The sequence below is a fragment of the Microcebus murinus genome, chromosome 11 (genome assembly GCF_040939455.1).
Source record: "Microcebus murinus isolate Inina chromosome 11, M.murinus_Inina_mat1.0, whole genome shotgun sequence".
Lineage (NCBI taxonomy): Eukaryota > Metazoa > Chordata > Mammalia > Primates > Cheirogaleidae > Microcebus > Microcebus murinus.
In genome coordinates, this window is record NC_134114.1 from 87,994,233 (window position 1) to 88,015,104 (window position 20,872).

General features: G+C 40.5%; 1 protein-coding gene across 4 annotated transcripts in view; it reads right to left on the bottom strand.

Moving 5' to 3' along the window:
- The window catches only part of SEMA6A (semaphorin 6A), a 123,784-nt gene that overhangs the window by 22,808 nt on the left and 80,104 nt on the right, over positions 1–20,872 (bottom strand). For 2 of the 4 annotated variants that reach the window (XM_076008298.1, XM_076008297.1), the window contains 11 exons: positions 20,279–20,398; positions 19,502–19,594; positions 18,418–18,631; positions 14,557–14,688; positions 12,124–12,279; positions 10,488–10,664; positions 9,976–10,116; positions 9,804–9,884; positions 7,482–7,540; positions 5,055–5,075; positions 4,865–4,915 (listed from right to left, as the gene is read on the bottom strand). In XM_076008298.1, the coding sequence (XP_075864413.1) occupies positions 4,865–4,915; positions 5,055–5,075; positions 7,482–7,540; positions 9,804–9,884; positions 9,976–10,116; positions 10,488–10,664; positions 12,124–12,279; positions 14,557–14,688; positions 18,418–18,631; positions 19,502–19,594; positions 20,279–20,398 (1,245 nt within the window). The remainder of the gene's footprint in view (positions 1–4,864; positions 4,916–5,054; positions 5,076–7,481; positions 7,541–9,803; positions 9,885–9,975; positions 10,117–10,487; positions 10,665–12,123; positions 12,280–14,556; positions 14,689–18,417; positions 18,632–19,501; positions 19,595–20,278; positions 20,399–20,872) is intronic. The other 2 variants (XM_076008300.1, XM_076008299.1) reach the window with 1 other exon arrangement.

Here is a 20,872-nt window from a genome sequence, read left to right on the forward strand (position 1 = left end):
GCCATGGTGTGTCTAGTCTTCAGTTTGAACCCAGCTCCACGGGCATTCCCCTTTCTAGGAGTAGTTATTGCTTTCAAAAGGGACCGATTCCCATTGCCTTTTCATTGGAATGAGGTCTCAACTGCTACATGTTATTATGCCTGTGCCTTTTGTGTCTTATTCCAATAAAATTAGTTTCAGTTTTTGAGGCCTCACTGACTAAAATGATTCAAATTAGAAAAGGATAGATTTTTGAGATCCAGAATAGCTACCACGGGATAAGGCCAGAAAAATGGCTAGATTGAGAGTTAGGGCCGAAACGCTAGATGTTTCCTGTGAATTCATTCGTAAAGCTCTCCCTCCATCATTCCACAAGGTTAAATACAGATTGTATCAGGTGCTTTGATCTAAGCTGTCACAATGATTTAAAGAAGCACTACTACCTGTTCTCTCTAGTAGAAATAAAATATAACCTTTCTGTGATTTTCAAGTGACATCTTTGGCTTATTAAACCATCTTACCTACAGCAACCTCTTGAACAATTTAAAAAAAAAAAACAACATCAGGGCAACTACTGTGCATGTGTAATTGGTGCCTTTGGTAGAAAGTAGGACAAGCTCACAGGAACTCCAGCCTCAGGGTGTGATCACCATGCATGTGATAAAGAAAATACTGGCCACTAGAAAGAGAGATTATAATGATAAACTAAACACTGTATTCCTCTGTTTTTTGCAATTATCGTTGGAAGTTGGATTTCCCCAGGAAACGTTAATATTGCAAATTATAGGTTAAAAAATGTGTGCGTGTATACATATTAATATATATATGATGACTATTTATCTTCTTGCAATTTTGCTTAGAGGAAAAAAGTAAGCCAAGTGGCTCATCTAAGCTATAGTGACTTCTATGGAACCCCCACACTTAAATGCCACATGCAGCTTTGGTAGCATTTAAGAGGTCCCTTTCTGTATGGAACTTGTTTGGCTCTTACACAGTTTCAAACATCCGGTTTGTTGAAAATAGTCTGCCTCATATCCAACTGCTAAAAGCATGCTCATTTAAAATTCAGGGAATGCTTGATTCTAGATTTTTTGTCTTTACATTTCTGGGTTTCACATTTCATCTCATAATACAGATAAAGAGAACAGGGGCAGGAAAATCAGCCCGAGAAATGGAAATACAGAATTTCTTTTGTTTCCTTTCTCCTTAACACTGAGATTTAAAACATAACTTCTATTTTCCATTGCTGAATCCATGATTGCTCTAATAAAATATGTGGTCAGCCTAAGAGAAAATTTAGCACCCAGCATAAGCAAACAATTAGAAATAGCTTTGTAGGAAGTTAGAAAGAGAGGAAGAATAAAAAAAAAATACCTCCTCTTCAAGTAGCAAGATTTCTTTTACCTGAATTGATATGCATTTCGAGCACTTTCAATTTAACTGTATTCAAGGGGCAATTTTATGGTAATGCCATAAGTATGGTTTAGGGAGAACATTTCTTAATACGGTAATCTAGGGGAAATATATGCTTAAGGGGCACATTCTCTGTAGAAAGATTTCCTGGCCCATATGCTGCAAATACATGGAAAACTCATTGGTAATGGAAAGCTATGGCTATGAGAAGAAATTAATGTGGACCAGATGGTAGTTAGGTAGGAAAACGTTTTACACAAATGTGAGAAATCAGCCTCTTCTTCCTATCGCTCAAGTGTTAGTCTAATACCCACCACATCTCAATTTTCTATATGTAAATCTAGAGAAACCATGCATCTTATTTACTCGAAAGGAAAAAATGAGCAGCATGAGGTTTGTAATCTTTTAAACTTATGCTCGAGGACAGGGAACACGTGCCAGTGGTGAATTAAACAGTCAGAGAAAGCACTACCTGAGTCTCAAAAATTTTAGGACCACCACGTAAAAACACCATTAAGCAGCAGTCCTCAGTTTGAAATCAAAGATACGTTATTATTACCTCTCCAGGCTTAAAAAAAATGGTACAAGGAAACCACTTACATTATTCCGTATAATCTGATTTTAGACGCTATATTATTTTAATGCATTCCCTAAACACTTTGCAACCAAAATAGTGCTATAAACATAGGCAATCATTTGTGGATATGGTATTACAGGTCGACAGATTTGGAACCTATGATATTGCCTTGTCAGTCCAATAAGAAAGGTCACATTTTAATCAGCGGAGTTTGCACGATATTATTCTTATACAAAGAAATAGATATATTTTAAAAGTTAACTTCAATGCATCAAATCGTTTCTCTATATCTACAAGTCATTGTGATTCCAGAGGTTAGAGCCCCTTCAAACTACTCTAACCTGTTTACAATGATTGTAGCTAATTAGACACAAAACAGAGACAATAAATCAATACAAGAAAGGAAGACTGGAGGAAAATAATCAGGGCCCAATTCACTAAAAGGGGCTCTTGCACATGTAACTGGTGTTGCACAGAGCTTTTGCTAAGTGGAAAGTTTGCATGGTTTGTGGGAATGATCCCTTTTCCTGAGCTGGACAAGTTCTGGTTTTGTGGTTTTGCACAGAGTGCGGGACATGCAAAGTACCTAGCTAGAAAACTGTGGATGCACTTTGGACTTCGGAGTTGGCCTCCTTGTCTACATCCATGCTCATAAGAATAGCAATTTGGTTCTTCTTCCGATGCTACAAATACAGCACCTAGTCCAGTGCCTGGGACATAATAGCACTCAACAAGTATTTTCTGAATGAATGAGTTAATTCTATTCTGGGTTTATTAATTCTCAAATAAGCATCCTTTGCAATAGTCTGTGGGGAAAAGTCTCCTATTTTTTGTAGGTACTATCTGAACCAGCCCTCATTTTGATGGTCAATTAATCGTCTAACTGTTTCACATTGAATATATTTAGTCTGCAATAGATCAGTAGCTGAAAGGAAAATTCCAACTCTTCTCAGGGGTTTCTACATCACAGAGCTGAGAACAAGAGGGCATCATCCTTTAAAGTGTTAATAGGGAAGAATTAATGAGTACCTCCCCTTTTGTAAAGGGAATAAGAGAGATCCATAGCTTGGAGATCCATAGCTTTTGTTCATAAAAGAATCCCATGGTTTAATTATTCTGTCAAATTATCTAGGGGTTAAAGTTGGTCTTAGTATGATTGATGAATGCTGGGGAGGTTGCTGGTCCAATTAGTTTCAAGATCCGAGTTTCTCAATATCTGATAAAGATTATCCAATTATAGAAAATGATCGCAAAGTATGATATTGGAAAACAGCAGATGCTAAGTGGGTTTTCTTTCTGAAGGCAGGCTAAGCGAGATGACATTTGCCTCCTGAGCAATTTTTCTTCCAGTCTTTGGTACACTTTTGAGGCATAGTAAAATTTGGTGTTCAATATTCTGGTTTGAATCATAGATGAGAAACATTAAAAGTGGATGAATTCTGTTGGCCCATCTACTCTACCGTGCTTCATTTCGGGGAGGTGGGGGACAGTCGGGAGAAACCAGGCACTGCTTTCCATATCTGTACAGCTCCAGTTTATAAGACAGTTTTTAAGACTTTCAAAGGTGGTTTTTGTTTATGCTAATTAGACACAGGGGGTGAGAGTTTACATAGAGCTACTAAGCACATGTGAACTAAGCCATCCTGAACTATTTATTTGCATCACAAATCCACATTGTTTTCTTCCTCTTCCTCTTCCTCTTCCTCTTCCTCTTCCTTTCCTTTCCTTTCCTTTCCTTTCCTTTCCTTTCCTTTCCTTTCCTTTCCTTTCCTTTCCTTTCCTTTCCTTTCCTTTCCTTTCCCCTTTCCCCTTTCCCCTTTCCCCCTTCCCTTCCCTTCCCTTCCCTTCCCTTCCCTTCCCTTCCCTTCCCTTCCCTTCCCTTCCCTTCCCTTCCCTTCCCTTCCCTTCCCTTCCCTTTCCTTTCCTTTCCTTTCCTTTCCTTTTTTCTTTGCTTTCTCTCCTCCTGTATTACCTGCCTCTATATGTAAAGACTATCCTGGAACTGTTACTTTGTTACATATCTTAAACACACAAACTATAGAATGGCTTTGTGTCAATGAAACTTCCAGCTCCCAATATAATGCAATATAATGTGGGGCTTAAATTTGCCATCACACAGATGTTTTTCACATATTAATAAAAAAACCCACACAGTTTACCCTAATAAATATTTGTAGGTACTTTGAGAAATGTAAATGGAATGGCTACACTTCAACTTCTGATATAAGGAGTTCAGAATATTCTGCTTATGGGCTTGGTAGTTTTGTTTAGTACAGTGCTTGTGTATTTCATACCAAGAACAATGGGATAAATCCTGTTTGCATATTGTTTCCACTGCATTACTCTTCCTTGTATATATTCTGAAAAAAATCTCACTGAAAATACGTCTAAATATTCATACTCTTTGTGAGCTTAAAATTTCAATGGCCAATATCATACTATTTGGAAAGTTTTGCCTAATAAGAAGCTGACGCCTGCACCCCGTACAGATTTTCCCCTGCAGAGGGTACTGTCTTGAAAGCCAACCTTTTGGGGGGTGGTGCCCTGTATCAGCTGAAGAGCTATATAGTCTATTAGTTATAAGCACCACTCTTTTATCTTGGATATACTTATGTCCAAAAGCAATTTCTTCTCCCTCAAGAACTCATTAAATGTATTCACAGAATTCCCTAGGGTTGGCATATTTCATGTTACGTGGTGGATTAAAAATTTAGGACTCAGTCTCCCACATCAATTGTCTCATATAGGCAGAGGGATTTCTGAAGCATAGTAATTTTAGTGAATTGGGGCCCTGAAGTAACATAGAATCTGGTCCATGATGTTTAGTAAATGAAAACTATAAGCTACCACAGGATGAGTGACTTAAAGAATGAAAAAAAAAATCCATAAACTGACCATACACTGTGTTGTAAGACATTTCATAATCTGGTAGAGGAGTAGAAATGTCTATAAAAAATAATGAGGATAAAAAATTAATTAAAAAGAAACCTAAGGTTTGAAAATACTCAAGAGGATTAATCGTGAAATAGGATTTCTCAGATAGGTTTCCACCAATATTAAATTATGAGAGTAATATCTTCCTTACCATTCAGTGCCACAAAGGAATCTGAAAGACAAAAGGGAGACGAAAGTTACTTAATGTTTTACTCTCCGCTTAGTGTGACTTTCATAAAAAGCAGGAATGAGCTAATACAGAACTATGCCAACACACATGATCCTCAATACTATGCAAGTGCTTTTTAATTCCTGCTTGTAACGTAAGATGCTTTATGCTCGGTCCGATTTCACACCTCCACATCTCTTCCACCAAGTGAGTTTCCTGCAGGCCACTGCCTTTGCCAGGAGGCAGAGAAAAAGCAAGAATTAGCAGAGGAGATGGTCACTGTGATTCTGTGTGATTTCGAGAGTTCAAGCCCTACTTTATACAGAGGGACACGCCTGTGGATAAAATAGGACCACAATGACAAAAAAAGCACTCTTCTTTATATTCTTTCTCATTTCATCCTCACAACCACGCTGTGAGGCACTGTCTAGTATCACAACGTTCTGAACCCATCGGGGGTTTTAGTTTGGAAATCAAAACAAGAACAAAAAACCCGAAACTCACAGACATATTAGGCAATATATCTAGGCGTGTGTGCTGTGTGTCTGGATCAGATCACTGGTTTACTCAGCTGCTCATGAAGCCTCTAACACTGGCTTCTCGTGATTTCCTCAGTTCTCCTTAAAATCCTGTTAAAGAGTTATCATGCCCCAATTACGGAAACCCTCTCTGAATGCCTACGTGTGTGTAGGCCTGTTTAATGGAAGTAGTTCACGTTCCAGCAGGAGTAGGGGCGAGGAGAGCCATGGGGAAGCCAGGCAGGCAGAGGGGCAGCACCCTAAGTGCCTCAGCAGGAGTGGGGTTAAAGGTTGGGGGCACGCTAGGAAACACGAAGGCAGGTCTAGGGCCTTGACTGCCGAGATTATCCTGGAAATAAAGAGTAAATCACTGGCTGGGGCCATGAGGTCTCCCCCTGTGCTAGCCACACAGGCTTTGTTAGGTTCCTCTGCCTGAGATCACAGATAGGGGTGCAAGTCTAGCGGGACAGTGGACGCTTGATAGAGGCAGTAACAAGCATCTTCATGGTTTCTCATAAATTTCCTGATTCGATCCAAATCTGTATTTTTCTACAGACGCCCAGACCACCAGATCATAGAAATGTGATGAAAATGATTCACTAAAGTCAGCTAATTAAGTGCACACATGCACACACACCCTAAAACCTGTTTCCTTGAAAATGAAGCTATAAGGTCCCAAGATGATGAAGGCCCACTGATCAAACGTTAAACTGTTTCACTGATGCAGATGAATGCACGCGCACACACACATAACACAGGTCTTTTGGTGATGATGCTGCCTCCTATGCTTATTTCTTAACTCATTAATTTTGCATGTGAAGACACAGTAAGAATTTTTTGCCATCATATAATATTTGTAAGTGAAAAAAACATGGCAAAGAATTGGGAGATAAGGCTGCCTATAGTCCTCTTTATTTGATTATATCTAATCTCTAAAAAAGACAAGGCAGAAAAGCTTAATGACACTATAGAGCTTGAAATTTCAGTATTCATAGCTGAAAGATTTAGAGCTATGCCCCTGACTTTCATTATAGAATCAAATATCAGAAGTAATACACTTTCATTCCCTTAGGAGCTATTATATTTGGTGCCATTGTGAATGCAAGCTTCTAGACATTCAGCATATGTATCATTTAAAATAACACAAACTAAATGTATTTTCTGAGAGTATGGTATTATTCCTTAAATTCGTATTAATAAAGAAGTTTTCAGGAGAATATTGATATTAACCAGGTCACAGGACAACAGGGCAGAATTTTGACCAGGATCCTTTATATAAGGTTCTAACTAAAATGTTATCATTTAATAACATTCAAAATGAACTCTAAGATTTGCACAGCATGTCAATTCCTGCAAAAAAGCTATTTTGAATTGCCTTGTACTTATGGTTAGTCCTGAAATTTTTTTCTATTACAAGTGGTAATAGACATAAATCTAATTTAAAAAATAATTACTTTTGTTAGTCGATATGTTCAAGAAGAATAAAACAGTCCCACTCAATTAAAAAGCTAGAGTACAATGATCAGTCTTTTTATTAGTTGGCTAAAAATGACAGTGTAATAGCACATTTTAAAAAACAACAAAACTGTCATTTTATAATGGAAATGCTGATATAACTTACTGCTTTGCTATAATTGATATTCTCTAGAGTGACTTCGTTCCCCAGCATTGGAATAATGAAATAGGTGCCAGCATTGGTAGTGACAACACTGACAACACTGGCTTTAGAACACACTGCCTGCTTTATTTGATATTTAGAAGATGATTTCTGTTATTTATGCATGCCTTTAGTGTCAGCTGCACTCAGTTCCACATGTGGGGTGATGTTTCTAGGCCATATGATGAAAGCATCTTTGCCCAAAGATAAAAATGGATAAAAGGCTGTACTTACTGTGACAGTCCCCCAGACCGTCTGTGTTGCCACGCTCTATGTCCTGCTCAAAAGTCAGTCTTTAAAAACAGGAGGGAAAAGAGAGACAGAAACAAATGCAATAATGTAAGTCATTATTCAGGAATGAGTCTTAAGTTTCACCAAAGAAAGTAACACAGTTTCATAAGCTGAGTGGCAGGTGCAAAAAAGAAATAGATAACAACTGGAAAATTTATCTCTGAAGTTTGCACTGGTTTGAGTCTCCAAAGAGAAGCCTTGCTTTAAAAGCATCTAGTTCAGATATTATTCAAAGATTTAACTACTTTGTGGATTATTTTTATCTTTCTTTTATTATGATTCCCTGACCGCTTCTTAAACATTTTTGAAAGTTTAGATGTCAAAATACACTCCTCATGTAAACAATACAGAGGTCTTAAAAAGAAGTCTTTTCCTCTCCATTTTCTTATTCATTCCTATTCTTGACCTATATTTCTTTGCTTAGCAAAAACTTGCATAAATAAAGTGTTCAAAAGTCCAAATGGCCAGTGGATATGTGGGACCTGTCTGGGATCAGATCCGGGTGGGGGGCATTTTGCTGAGATCACTTGGATATTTTATGCACTCCCCGTCAACCCCAATCATCAGAGCATTGCTCTCACTCTCTGCCACATGCTCACGTTTTGTACAAGTCTACTAGCTCACCAATGTGCTGTACATACCATCAACAAAACCAACTTTAATAATATCTATTTTGATTTTTAAAATAAGCACACTAGAATCATGCACAGGAGTATTGTCCTTCTTTGGGGAACTTTATGCTTAGCTCCATCATATAATTGAAACTCCTGTTTTGCAACTGCCTTCAGAGTTTATTTATGAGCCATATAGGAAAAAACTATTTTGAAAGTCACAACTTGACCTAATAATCCACCCTGTTTGGTTTCACTTATCTCTTGCTGCATTAAAAAATCATATTTATCCTCAAACAATAAAGATTTCTAATGGTAATGAGAGTCCATATTCATCATGCTCTGAAGCCCACTCTCCAAGGGGAGTGCCCATGTTTTGAGCAATGAGCAATGCCAGCCAGCATCACCGAAATATATATGCGAGCCCGTGTTCTGATGATGACTTAAAAATAATTTTTTAAAAAGCCAGTCTTACTACCTTTGGTCACATGTTGAATACAGAAAGGAGACAGGTCACTTCTTAGCTAAACTCACTGTGCTTTCTTTACAATCCTTTCTCCTCTACCTCAAGGGTTCCCATGAAAAGATATAAAACTCTAACATGAGAGTATGTCAATATTGCTACTTGTAAAGCTGTTCTAATAATATATAGTGAGTCAACCCTCTGCAGTAGTCAAATTTCCGGGTCAGATTTTACAGTTATCATTAGCTCTGTTTATGAGAATACTTGCCCTCAAATTAGGCAGGTGGCAGTCATCACATATGCCCTTGTGTCTGTCTAGCTATTCTAAAATAGGAAAGGACTCTCAGGGTAATACGAAGATGGTTCTATTTCCCCTCTGGATCTGGGGAGATTGAATAAATGGCTGCGACAAAAGAAAGACCTGTACCGCCATATGGCACCTTCCTTGAGTTGCCATAACCTGTCAAAGACATGCATCGGATATTTTTCCAAATGTTACTTTGGATTCCACATCCGCTGAAGTTAAAACATAAAAAAGAAATATCTTAGCCTATGCCATGTAAACATGGAAAGCCAGGGTGACAATTTTAAACGCCAAAAATCACAGGCATGGTAGACTGGCCCGCTCTAGCTGATCTGTTGGAGAACTGCCAAGAATTGATAGACTGCCTAACGAGTTACAGGGTCAACTGGCCGTCAGCTCAGGAGAAAGGTTCACTGGGTGTCTACGCCAGGCTTGCAGTACAGATGCACTGCCTAACCAATGCTCTGCAATTTCTTCTCTGCCCTGAACCTGCAAATTCTTCTCTGCTCTGAACGGTCAATTAGAAGAGCCAGTTTCGCTGTGGCTGGACAAACCGCTCGCGAATCTAATTGGTATCCGACTGCTCCTTTTCTCCTACTGTGATGATCAAGGCAGGCACCTTCTTGTCCCTCTCTTCGGGGAATACTTTAATCCCGTGGTGTCTCCTTTCTCTGTGTTTTTAATCAGTCCGAGGATGATTAGTCAATTGGAAATCTGTCGCACGTGATGCCGCGAGGTTCTAGGAAACGGGAAAGGGACGGGGAAGGGCCGACAGTCCCGTGGCCAGGTGTGTGCGTGCAGGCTGTGTGGCGGTGTGTGCAACGCATGTCCGGCATGCACAGCAGCCAGCGGCCACTCTCTCCCTTCCAGCACTCTGGGGTCCTTACCTGCTGCTGGGTGACAGGTGGGCACAGGCACCGGCTTCCTTCACCCACCCGCAGTACGGGTCTCTGGAGGCGATACAGGTTCTGCAGGAAGAGATGACCATGAGCGACCTAGGACTCCTTCCTGACACTGCAAACTTTCTATCTGTGATCGTCGATGGGGCGAAATACGTACTTTTTACACTTCCCGTGTCGCTCACAGCGGCCGAGGGGGACCTTTATCACACAGGTGGAGAAGGCGACGTACAGGGAGCTGCTGGCTCTGTCAAGCTGCATGCCCACGATCCGCTTGTCTTCCACTCCATCGTAGCTGCATCTAATTTTGCAGCAGAATTATATGATTCCTAGACTCTCTTGGGCCGGTTCTCTTTTTCCTGCCATCAGCCCCACATCCCACGTCCCAGCCCGCAAGGTGATCTCTTCATCTGATCTACCCGGAGGTGAAACAGAGCCTCACGCACAGGCACACACGCAAACACATAAACGTGCACGCGCGTGTATCTACATAAACACACACATTATTGGCAAGCAGAAAATGCCTTTTATCTGTTAAAAAATTTTTACGAACAGTATTAAAACCCGTCTAAAAATCCGCAATATCTAAGTCTGCCATGATTTTCCCCGAATGAAAGGGATCATAGTAGCATAACAAATAATTACTGAGAAAGAATCAAACATTCCACTCACTTTTCGGGGTTGTAAACGCTCATCTCCTCCAGGAAAAGGCTGTCATTTAGAAAACCACCGTTTCCTATCCTGGCCAAGAACTTCAAGATGATTCCCTTCTCTGATCCCAGAAAAACCACAGTGTGATTCTGATACGGCCCAGCAGTGGTGTCCACTGCAATTTTGGTCAGGCGGTATCTAAAATGACAGCATCACATTTTTTATTTCTTTGTTGGTTTATCATTAAAGTGTCCCCTTTTCCACTTCAAACACTTGTGACATAGCTTTCTAGTAATAACCTCAAGAAAAATATATGCATGTGAACAACGTTCTCAAGCGGTTCTGGCCTTCTATTTCCATATGCAGAGCATTAGTGTGGCTCCAAAGGGGAGGAAGGAGGTGTGTGTGTGTGTGTGTGTGTGTGTGTGTGTGTGTACAGGCAAAGTTCCATAATACATGGACAGCCGTAACCATCTGAAACCACTCAGCAGTGATTTCTTCCATGAGCAACAGGGGAAGACTGATATATTCTGTAAAGAGGTAAAAAAAATAAGTGAACTCACTTAACATTTCATTTAGCATTGAAAAGAACAGCAATGACTACCATTTTTCCATATTCTTCCTCTGAGATACAATGCCTTCCTCAACAACATGTGAGACTGGAAAGCTTTCTGATTGTATGCAGAGGGGCTGAGAGAGCTCTGAAGGATGGGGGGTGGAGTGCCAACAGCACTACTAGTAAATATAAGGAAATATAGTAAATATAAGGACATGCAAGTCAAATACCACCCTTGAATGCCCAAGGTGAAGGCCACGCCTAACGTAAGCCCTACTGGGCGTCCTCTTTCTGACATCCCTCCATTTTTTGACATTCTCTGGATACCTATTTGTCCTAAGCACCGTAGCTGGTAACCAGAAAACATGGATCTTCCTGCAAGTTATATACTCTGGTTTCCATTTTATGGGCAAGAGTTATCACAGACTTTAATATCTTTCAGTAACGTCACAGTATAAAAATGGTGATAAAGTTAATAAACATTTTGTCTGATGACTGCCACAATTGGATGGTACTTGAAAAAACCCGTTGAATTGTTTGGAAATAAGTCTTAAATAAATACAAAAAAGAGAATTCGATGTTATCATAGATCTCTAATCAGCTATCCTTTCTCTGTTGGCCACCACTTCAGATAATGAATAGTAACATAGTACATGAATGCCCCATGCTGGCAAATGTGATGTCTGTGCTGTGTTTCACAGCAAACAACCCAGGGACCATGCTCGGGTGGCATCTGCAGCATGTTTTGCAATCACGTGCAACCAAACAGGTATCCACATCCATTCCATGGTTCTCCTTCACCGCTCCTCTATTTTTGCACAGATCGGATTAATATACTAATCCAGAAGGAGATATATTTCTTTCCTTTAATTGCTGGTGTGTGTCCAACTAGCCTGAAAACATTGGAACATTCCTCACTGGGAATGTGGCTATGGGGGTTTTGTGGCATCTGCCCAACTGGCCAACTTTTCACAGCTGAATCAATGCCCAGGATAGCAGAAGATGTTTGTGGCATTTCAAAGCATGTTCCACTGACAGGTTCTGCAAGCACAAGATAAAGCGATGGAACTCCACTTAGGACATGGCTTGCTTGACACCCACCTGACCATCGTCCTCAGGAACCATGGCCTGTTGAAGATGGAGGGCACTGCCTCATCCATGAGCGGGTGCGTCTTGATGAAGTTCAGGGTATCATCAGGAAACTCATTGGAGGTTGCATATTTTTCTAAGGTGGATGAGCCAGCGCAGCAACCCGGCCTAAAATGAAACAAAGGGTGGGAGGGAGGGAGCTTATTTTGTGCCTTGTGGCAAATTCTTTGAATGAACTGCTTCTCTAAGCACTTGGCATGAAGGGGAATGTGCTGCAGGCTGAGAAGAGGAAGTGGAACAATGCAGAATGCCACCACATACAATATGCTGAGATTTCCTCTGAGCCGCCTCCTCGTTTCATAGAGGAGCCGCAGCCAGCGCGGTTCAGCTCAGCTGGGGGCAGTTGGCTTCCTCTAAGAAGCAAAAATAAACGCCAGTAAACAGTCATGGAGCTCGAAACGAGGGAGTGTGGTTTGCACACATCTCAGGGACAGCCCTCGTTATTCAGAAACTCTGCTAGAGGTTCTTGACGTATTTTGCTCTACAAAGGGAAGCGGAAAACAAAGACATTCAAAAAACATAGCAGCAGGATTCAATGCAGCCATCTCTCATTATCTGGGGCTCGCTCCGAGAACATTTGGGTTTTGTTTTTTATTGTTGTTTATATTTTTGTTTGATTTTGGCATATATGAAAAGCCAATTATACTGAGAGTTCTTTCCTGAAAGGTCATTTTCTTATAACTGAACAATGATGGTGGAAATTTGCTACTACAAGAAATTCTGTAGTGTCAGGAGTCAAGAGACATCCCAGCAAAGTCAGGTCAGGGAAGCACTGAAGCCAATCCTGTCCAGACACGTGGTTTGCCTGTGGTGCAGGAGAGGGGACTGGACCCCCACAACACCAGCATGAGTTACCCGTATGTGGACACCATTTCAAGGAACTGTCCCAGCCAGCCCCACGACAGCGTCCTGATTCTGCCCGAGGGACAAGGCAAGCACGTGGAAGGATGTGGGTAAGGATGTGGGAAGGAGGTAGAAGGATGTACCCACTGCCACGGACGGATAGAAAGTCACTTACAGTGCGTGTCCTAGTGATGGCTGAGTGAGGATAGAAAGTCACTTACAGTGCGTGTCCTAGTGATGGCTGAGTGAGGATAGAAAGTCACTTACAGTGCATGTTCTAGTGAAGGCTGAGTGACACCATCTTTACACACCAACGAGAGTATTACATTGGAACTTTCTGAAACCTGAGCCCTCAGGCTGAACTCCTCTTCCTGCTTATCTAGAAACAGTAAACAGTCCCAGGGAATGGCCTGGAGGATCTATCTGAGGTTGCTGAGGTGTGCTTTTTGCACCTAATCTGTTCTCCAGAAGCGACAGAGTGTGAACGTGCCAGATGATCCAGGTGGGCGAACCGCAGGCGTTTCTCCCAGGTGCACTTGGCTAGGTATTTTGTGGGGAGGATTGGAGGCTGGGGAAGAGAGTTGGACAACCAAAAGCTTCATACGACATTGGGCTTACTTCTGGAGGCTCAGGACTCCAGCGGGGAAGGGCAGACATAGCAGGAAGTTCCTACAGAATGCAGACCTCAACTGCCTTGAGGAGGTGGGAGTGTGTGGCACACAAAGAGGGCAGGCACAGGGTTGGGGGAGAGTTCCATCCGGTCCCGGCTAGAAAGAATGAGTTAGCCGGCTTAGCATGAGAATTGAAGATTACGGGGGAACCAAAAAGTCTCTGGACCCACAGGTTCCCAATGAAAGCAATTCTAGGGCATGGTTTGGTGGGGAGGTATACAGCACTGCTTCTGGACCCAAAACAGACCAGCACCTGGCAGAGATTCTAACAATCTTCTAACAGAGATTCTAACAATCCACCGTTTCCAATGGATTCTTGCTCTTGGTCTGGAAACTTGAACTCAGCTGTGATCCAGCTTAGTCACAAAACCCAGGGAATATCATTTATATTGCACACTTTATCAGCGTTTAAAGGCACGGATCTCCACAAAATGAAGGGAAATAGGAAGGAGCAATGGAAATAATCTTCCCAGTTATATGAACTTGTAGTACATATGTCTGGGCCTCCGTTTCCTCACCTATAGACCAATGGGCCAGCTGTATCAGATGGTTCCTATTATACACTGAATAAATCACATGTAGCAAGGTTAAGCAAAAGACTAGAGAATCACTGCTTTGACTATATTAAAAGGTAACTCTGGGTTTGGTTAATGGGATGAAGGCAAAAGATCTCATAGCCTTTCTATTGTTCTGACATTTGTATCAGCTTGGCTAGCACAGAAGGCACTGATGTGCAATTTACAGGATGTTCACTGTCAGAGGAGCAAGCATCACTATTTGTAAATGTTTAGAATAGTCATATATATATATGTGTGTGTGTGTGTGTGTGTGTGTGTGTGTGTATGTGTGTATGAAATGTATTTGAACGTACCTGGGTTTAGGAACTCGTTCATCAGGAACTGGCGTCCAGGTGGAATCGGGAGACTTCTGTTCTTTGAACCGTCCAGTAAAAACATTGGCAATATCAAGCATGTCATAGGCACAGACTGCAGAGCCAGGGATGCTATAAAATGACATTTCATAAAAAGTGTTACTCATGCAATGCTTATGCATGCAGTTTAGAAAACATACTCCAAATAAACTTTCCTATTGCAGGCAGTTGAAATTTACCACATTAGCTACCATGTGAGTTGTATTTAACTCACGCTAGTTTTGAGCCCGGGCCTCAGGAACCATATGAAACTCACATATTTTTTTTTACCTTGGGAGCCATGAAAACTATTTTTTCAAGATGCATATGACTCAAGCACAGAAAACAATAAAAAATAACAAATTTTTCATTAAATTATAAAGGATTGTTGTGTTTTCAAAGTTTTTATTCTATTTTCATAATAAAACACCATGGCCCCAAGGAAAAAATTTTTTTTCTAGTGTGGCAGTCAATGGGTTTCAAACTCTGAACATTACAAATGTAAGGGACCTTAGTGCATAAAGAGAATGTTCCTGTCAATCAAATTTGCATCAATGGCCTTTAAAGAATAGGCTAGTTACAGCAAACTCACAGAGAGAAAAATGTCTACATAGCCTTTTGAATTGCTTTTATTTATAAAGGAAGAATTGTTGGGCTGGTGATAAAAGTTTCATGAATTTCTTAATATTAATTGTCAATAACCCAAAGACAAAAATCTCTAGAGAACATTCTGCATTTTTAATATTGGTGAAAATTTGAAACAAATGTGCCCCCAACTGTCCACAAATTGCTTCTTTGAATTTAGTTCTTCAAGCCAAGGACTCAGGGTGTGAGAATGTGTGTGGGAAACCCACACACATTTTATATTAGTCTCTGTACATTAAAAGTTTTACTTCTTAATTACTTGCATAAGACTAAACAATTTAAGCCTTTAAAACACCAGCACTTTGCAAATAAAGTGCTCTATAAAATGCTAAATAATAATAATGACAGTAATCTCCACCTATGATTATATCCTTGCCTGGAACTCTTGGAAGGACTTGGGCTTTTTTTTTTTTTTTTCATCAATGGTGGGAAGAAGTGAATTATTCATTCATCTGGGTACACAGTTTACATTTGAACCCACAATTGTTTTTGACAGTGGTCTCTCCTTGATTTTGGTCAAATAAATTGTAGGCACCAGCTGGCCAAGAGCTTTAATCAGGCTGTGAGGTAGTGGGCCATTACACAGCAGGAGACGCGGGGACCAGTGGGGACATCTGTGGGCAGTGAGAATGATTTAGTTCTGATTCTGCAAATGTTGAGAAGATATGGAAATCACTTCATAAATGATTGGGAAAGTTTATGCCATCTTTAATGTCATAACACAATTACTCAAGTATTACTAATAAAGCGAGAAATAGGGAGAGGATTAGAAAGCGTATTTCATACACGGTGGCTCGATAAATTTTAAAGCGTATATATGTGTATATTGTTTGCAGAATTGAATATGTAAGACAGTGATCCACATTTATTTTGGAATTTCAGAACCTGAGCATTATTTATTTAATGTTGTAAGACTCTCTTCACATCTTCGTTTCCTAAAAGTAACAGGTTTGCATACATTATTTGCCTTATTTGTTAAGAATATGATAATTTGTTAAGAATTTGTTAAATACTGCCTGAAGTATTTTATGATGCACCTTGTAATAACTAAAGATACCCTGGGGTTTTCTAATTTTCCCAAGGTTAGAATCACTCGTAAAATCCTTTCTTCTTCCTTCCCTACTTTTCTTCCTACCTCTTTCCCTTCTTGTCATTTTTCCTTCATTCCTTTCTTCCCACCTTGTCTTCATTCAACATATATTTATGGAATCCCTAAGCTAAAGCAGTAAACACTTCATAAATAACACAGAGTCCTGTCTGCCCTCAGTTGGCTCACAGTTCAGTGTGGGGGCCAGTATAATAATGCCATCAGCAATAATAACGACAAACGGACAATAGGGTAAGAGCAACATATAAAAAGAAATATGCACACGGTCCTACGGGAAGTGACCCCAAAGGATTTTAAATAATCTGACATGACCAAGTTTCTCCGTGTGAGGGAAAGAGTGGAGAGGGATGAAATCAGGAGTAAAAACCAGAGAGGGACTATAATTTATAGATGAAGATGGGTATGCATACTTTTAAACTGTGACGTTAGATTACCATTTTCTGAGTTTACCAATACAAATACGGTTTTTGAGACTACAAAAGCATGTACTGAGTGAATATTTCTCAGAAGCCATTTAAGGAAATACTTCAAACGGAGCATCTATAATATGCAGGAACCTACTACTATGTTGTAATCACAAAGTAACCCACACTCTTATACAAAGAAAACAAAAAAGTAAAAAACTAGAAATGCACTCTTAAATTCCACTAGCCCCATGTGCCAAGACAGTATACTTTTTCAAAATCCTAGATAGATGGATTCTGATGTGTGAACAACCAAGGCCTGAATTTTTTAATGTATTTTCTATGCTCGAGTCTAAAAATTCCTGTAGATGGTTAAAGTTTACTCAAATCTTGCTGCAATACGGGGTCATATTTTTATATATCTTCAGTGGGGGACTGTTGAGTCTTGCCTTCTCTATAACTGATTTCATCTTGCAGCTTGCTCTGTTCTGGGCTCTACCCAATCCCTAAGCATTTCTTTCCAGATGCTATCCCACCAATCTCATCATTGTTGTGCCTGTCACCTGGGCACTCAAGTTCTTACAAGTCCTTATCAAAAGCATCATCCAAAGCAAGACAGTGTCTTCCTACAGGAAGATATTCTTTAAAGAACATCCAAAATTCCACATAGAAAGGAGAGCAGAGTACATGAATTTAGATTTCATGACCGTGCCCAGAGTTAGGGTCGTTTTCACACAACAGTGCCAGGACTCTGAAGTCTTGTTGGCTAAGCAGAGAATTCAGCACTAAGGAGGGATGCTAATGCTTATCTTCCTTCTACTCTTTCATTTCCACACATTTTCACTATTCTAGGAACAATTATTACTATGTCATTTAATTGCTCAAAGCCTTAGCTTTAACTAAATACATACATAGGAAAGAATATGATGTGCAACATTTCTAGCTACCATGTTTGGTGACTTATATATATATCCTCACTAGAGCCCTCCAAAGTCAGACAATGGTGCTATGCTTGGGATCTGGACTGTGGCCCAACTTGTTGAGTGAGGTCGCCCCGAAGCAACTTCTCTGGACAGGATAGTAAATAACCAGGGTCCCTTAGATGAGATGCATGATAGACTCATCTGAATGCTAAATTTTACCCTGAGTCATTTTAATACATTTCCAGTGTTCTTACTTCAAAAAGTACTGATCTAGTCATGGAAATACTGAAAGTCAATACTATACAATGTTAGATGACCTAGAATAGACAGGAGAAACATCTTAGGTTCCAAAACTGCCTCTTCCATCTGCTGACTGCATGGACCAGGTATAGTGTAATATTTTGAGCTCAGTTTCCTCAAGTGGAAAAAAAAGGAACAATATTATTATCTAGAGTTCAGGATTGCTGGAGAGATCTAGAAATAACACACGAATAGTGTTTACATGCTAAGCATATAAACAGAAGATACTGTTGTCATTTATCTAGTTACTTTCCCTAAAACCCTAGTCTAACAGTGCTTATAAATTACTATTAATTTGTTGATGAAAGCTAAGTGTTAAGTGCTTCTTCGCTACAAGCAGTTTAAAAACAGTCAGTTGTGAATATCATGCATGAGAAGAGAAGCCCTTGGGAAAAGGAAGCCGGGAAGAACTGATGAGGTCAACACAGCCAGGCATGGTTACCTATTATAAGGTGTGGAAAAGGTTGCCAGGACAACGTCACGGCCATTAATACGAATCACATCTGTAACTGCCTGGAGTATGTTGAAATAGAAGTGAGAGTCTCCGGGAACGGAGCAGTTCAGCCGCGCCTTCAGGAAAGACGTCCACTGTTTCTCCAGAACTCTCTGAGACCCTCCCATGTCGTTCTTACAAACCTGAGCCACTCTCGGGAACACTACCTGCAGAGGAAAAACACACGGGGAAGATGAAATGCAGTCATTTGGGGAGGAGATCTTGCTAGAATTTGCATTTCCTTGAAAATAGAGACAAAACAACAAGGTGTTTAATTTAATACTCTTTCCAAAATCAGTAGCAAAAAAAAAAAAAAAAAAAAAAGAGGAAAACTCAGCACTGGAACAGCATGTTTTAAAAGATAAGGCTGTGGCATTTAATACAGAGCCATAAATCCTTCAGGGGATCAGCTCCCAGCCACATAAACTCATTTCCATACAGACTGCTTAGCTTTTTATTTCCTCAAACAAAAGCACACTTTGTATGCATCATCTCTGCCATCCTCCCTAGCTGCCTCTGGGCCCTGAATCTGTGCAAACCACCCCTGCGTTATTTTCTGCCCTGGAACCTAGGGCCCTGGATCTACTCTCTGGTCAAAACAACCGACATCCCCTAAGGGTTCTATTGCTTTTTGCAATAAAGACAAAAATCAGGATTCAGTTTACTTAAAGACATTGGTTATTTACTCTCTCTGTGGAGCAACTCAATTAAAAAGAAAAAGGTGTGGCGTATACCTGTAAACCACATCTCGGTATACTTGAGACCCAGTATGAAATCAACCAAACATCTATCAGTTAAATCTTCAATTGAAATACCTGAGAGGTTACCTGTAATTCCTTACTGTTCTGAAAAAGCACTTAGGACTTGCAGACAGCGCGGTGCATCCCGTCTGCCAATCTTGGGCTGCATCTTCTTAAAATGATGACCTTGTCATTTGATTTATGGTTCTCATTTTAAGGTCACTCATAACAACACTGGTCCAAAAGTGAGTTTCTTAAAATGTTACAAAGGGAGCCATGGACGCCCCCTCCACCTACCTTTCCCATGGTGTTGTACTCCACTGCTATTTCCCTGAAGAAGAAGTAGATATAGTCGCCATAATCCACCGCTTGGACAAAGTATGGTTCTGCGAACAAATGGACACTTTAATTGAGAACATGTCACACACAGTTAAAAGAATTTCAGTCAAGTGTAACCAAAGACATGTTATTAATTAAAAGTGTAGGGCCATTAGACATTTGGTTAACACTAACCATTTCTAATGACTTCACACATGCAAGTGCTGGTGATTTTAGAAGGCATTCGAGCTTACAGATTGTATCTTTCAGAAGCTTTGCAATCAACAATAAAGAATAAATGGGTTTTGCATATCTCTGTAATTTTATTTTCCACAATGGCCTGCTCATATTACAGAGAGGATTTTGTACACATTGCCTGGTCACCCTGACTCACGAAAGGCTGTGAGTAGCTTTTTTCCTCTTCCCCCACCACCTCCAATCCCCCTCCATGCATGAATTGTTCCGTTCTTTTCATGTGGGATACTGAAATGAGAGTTTGAGGCAGGGAAGGATGAATGTAATGTATTCTATTGTTGGTGGCACTGGTAGTTTTCTTAATACTCCAGAAACTCAGGAGAAGGGAGAAAGGGAGGTAAATAAATCATTTGAGGCAAAAAGATGCCATTTACATGGCTCCGACTGTCAGAAGCCATTACAAAAATGAAGCTACAGTCTGGCCCCTCCAGACTCTAAAGCTCCCACAAGGTATGTATTCCCGCCCCACTCCTTCCCTCTTTTAATTGTTTGTTCACCTTTTAACCATTTGGAATCGTGCTTGACGGTCCGCAGGGTAGGGCTGTCTCCAAGGCTCCGGTAAATGACCGCATCGATAGCAAGGAAGTCAGTCACTGTGGCCGAGTATAGTTTACCATCTTAGAAGACAAAGAAAAGAGGTGCACAGAGTGGGAGCCAGACAGTATGGGTGGAGGAATAATAAAGACATCGCCCAGATTGCTTTCCTACATCAGGCAAATGAGATAGGACAATTGGGAAAAATCCAAGAGTCGATGGGAAAACACTTGGCCCACATTCTTAACCATTTGAAATTGAGATCATCAGAGATGAAACATTTTTCATTTTTAAATTGCATGGCAATTTTTTTAAGCAGCAGCAGCAGCAGCTCAGGGAACAGAGTAAATGAAAAATGTTGTTTGCTTCACTTGATTAACTGGACCTGGACTGAAATCTCAAGGCCAAAGACCCTCAGACACTGCCACTGCCACCACACCGTGGTAAAGTGGATTAGCTAGCGGGGAGCCCGGGGAAGGACAGACGCTGATTGTATCATAAGACATTTCAAGTACGTGCACAAGTTAACGAGTCCTCAGCCTGAGCTGGAAATGGGA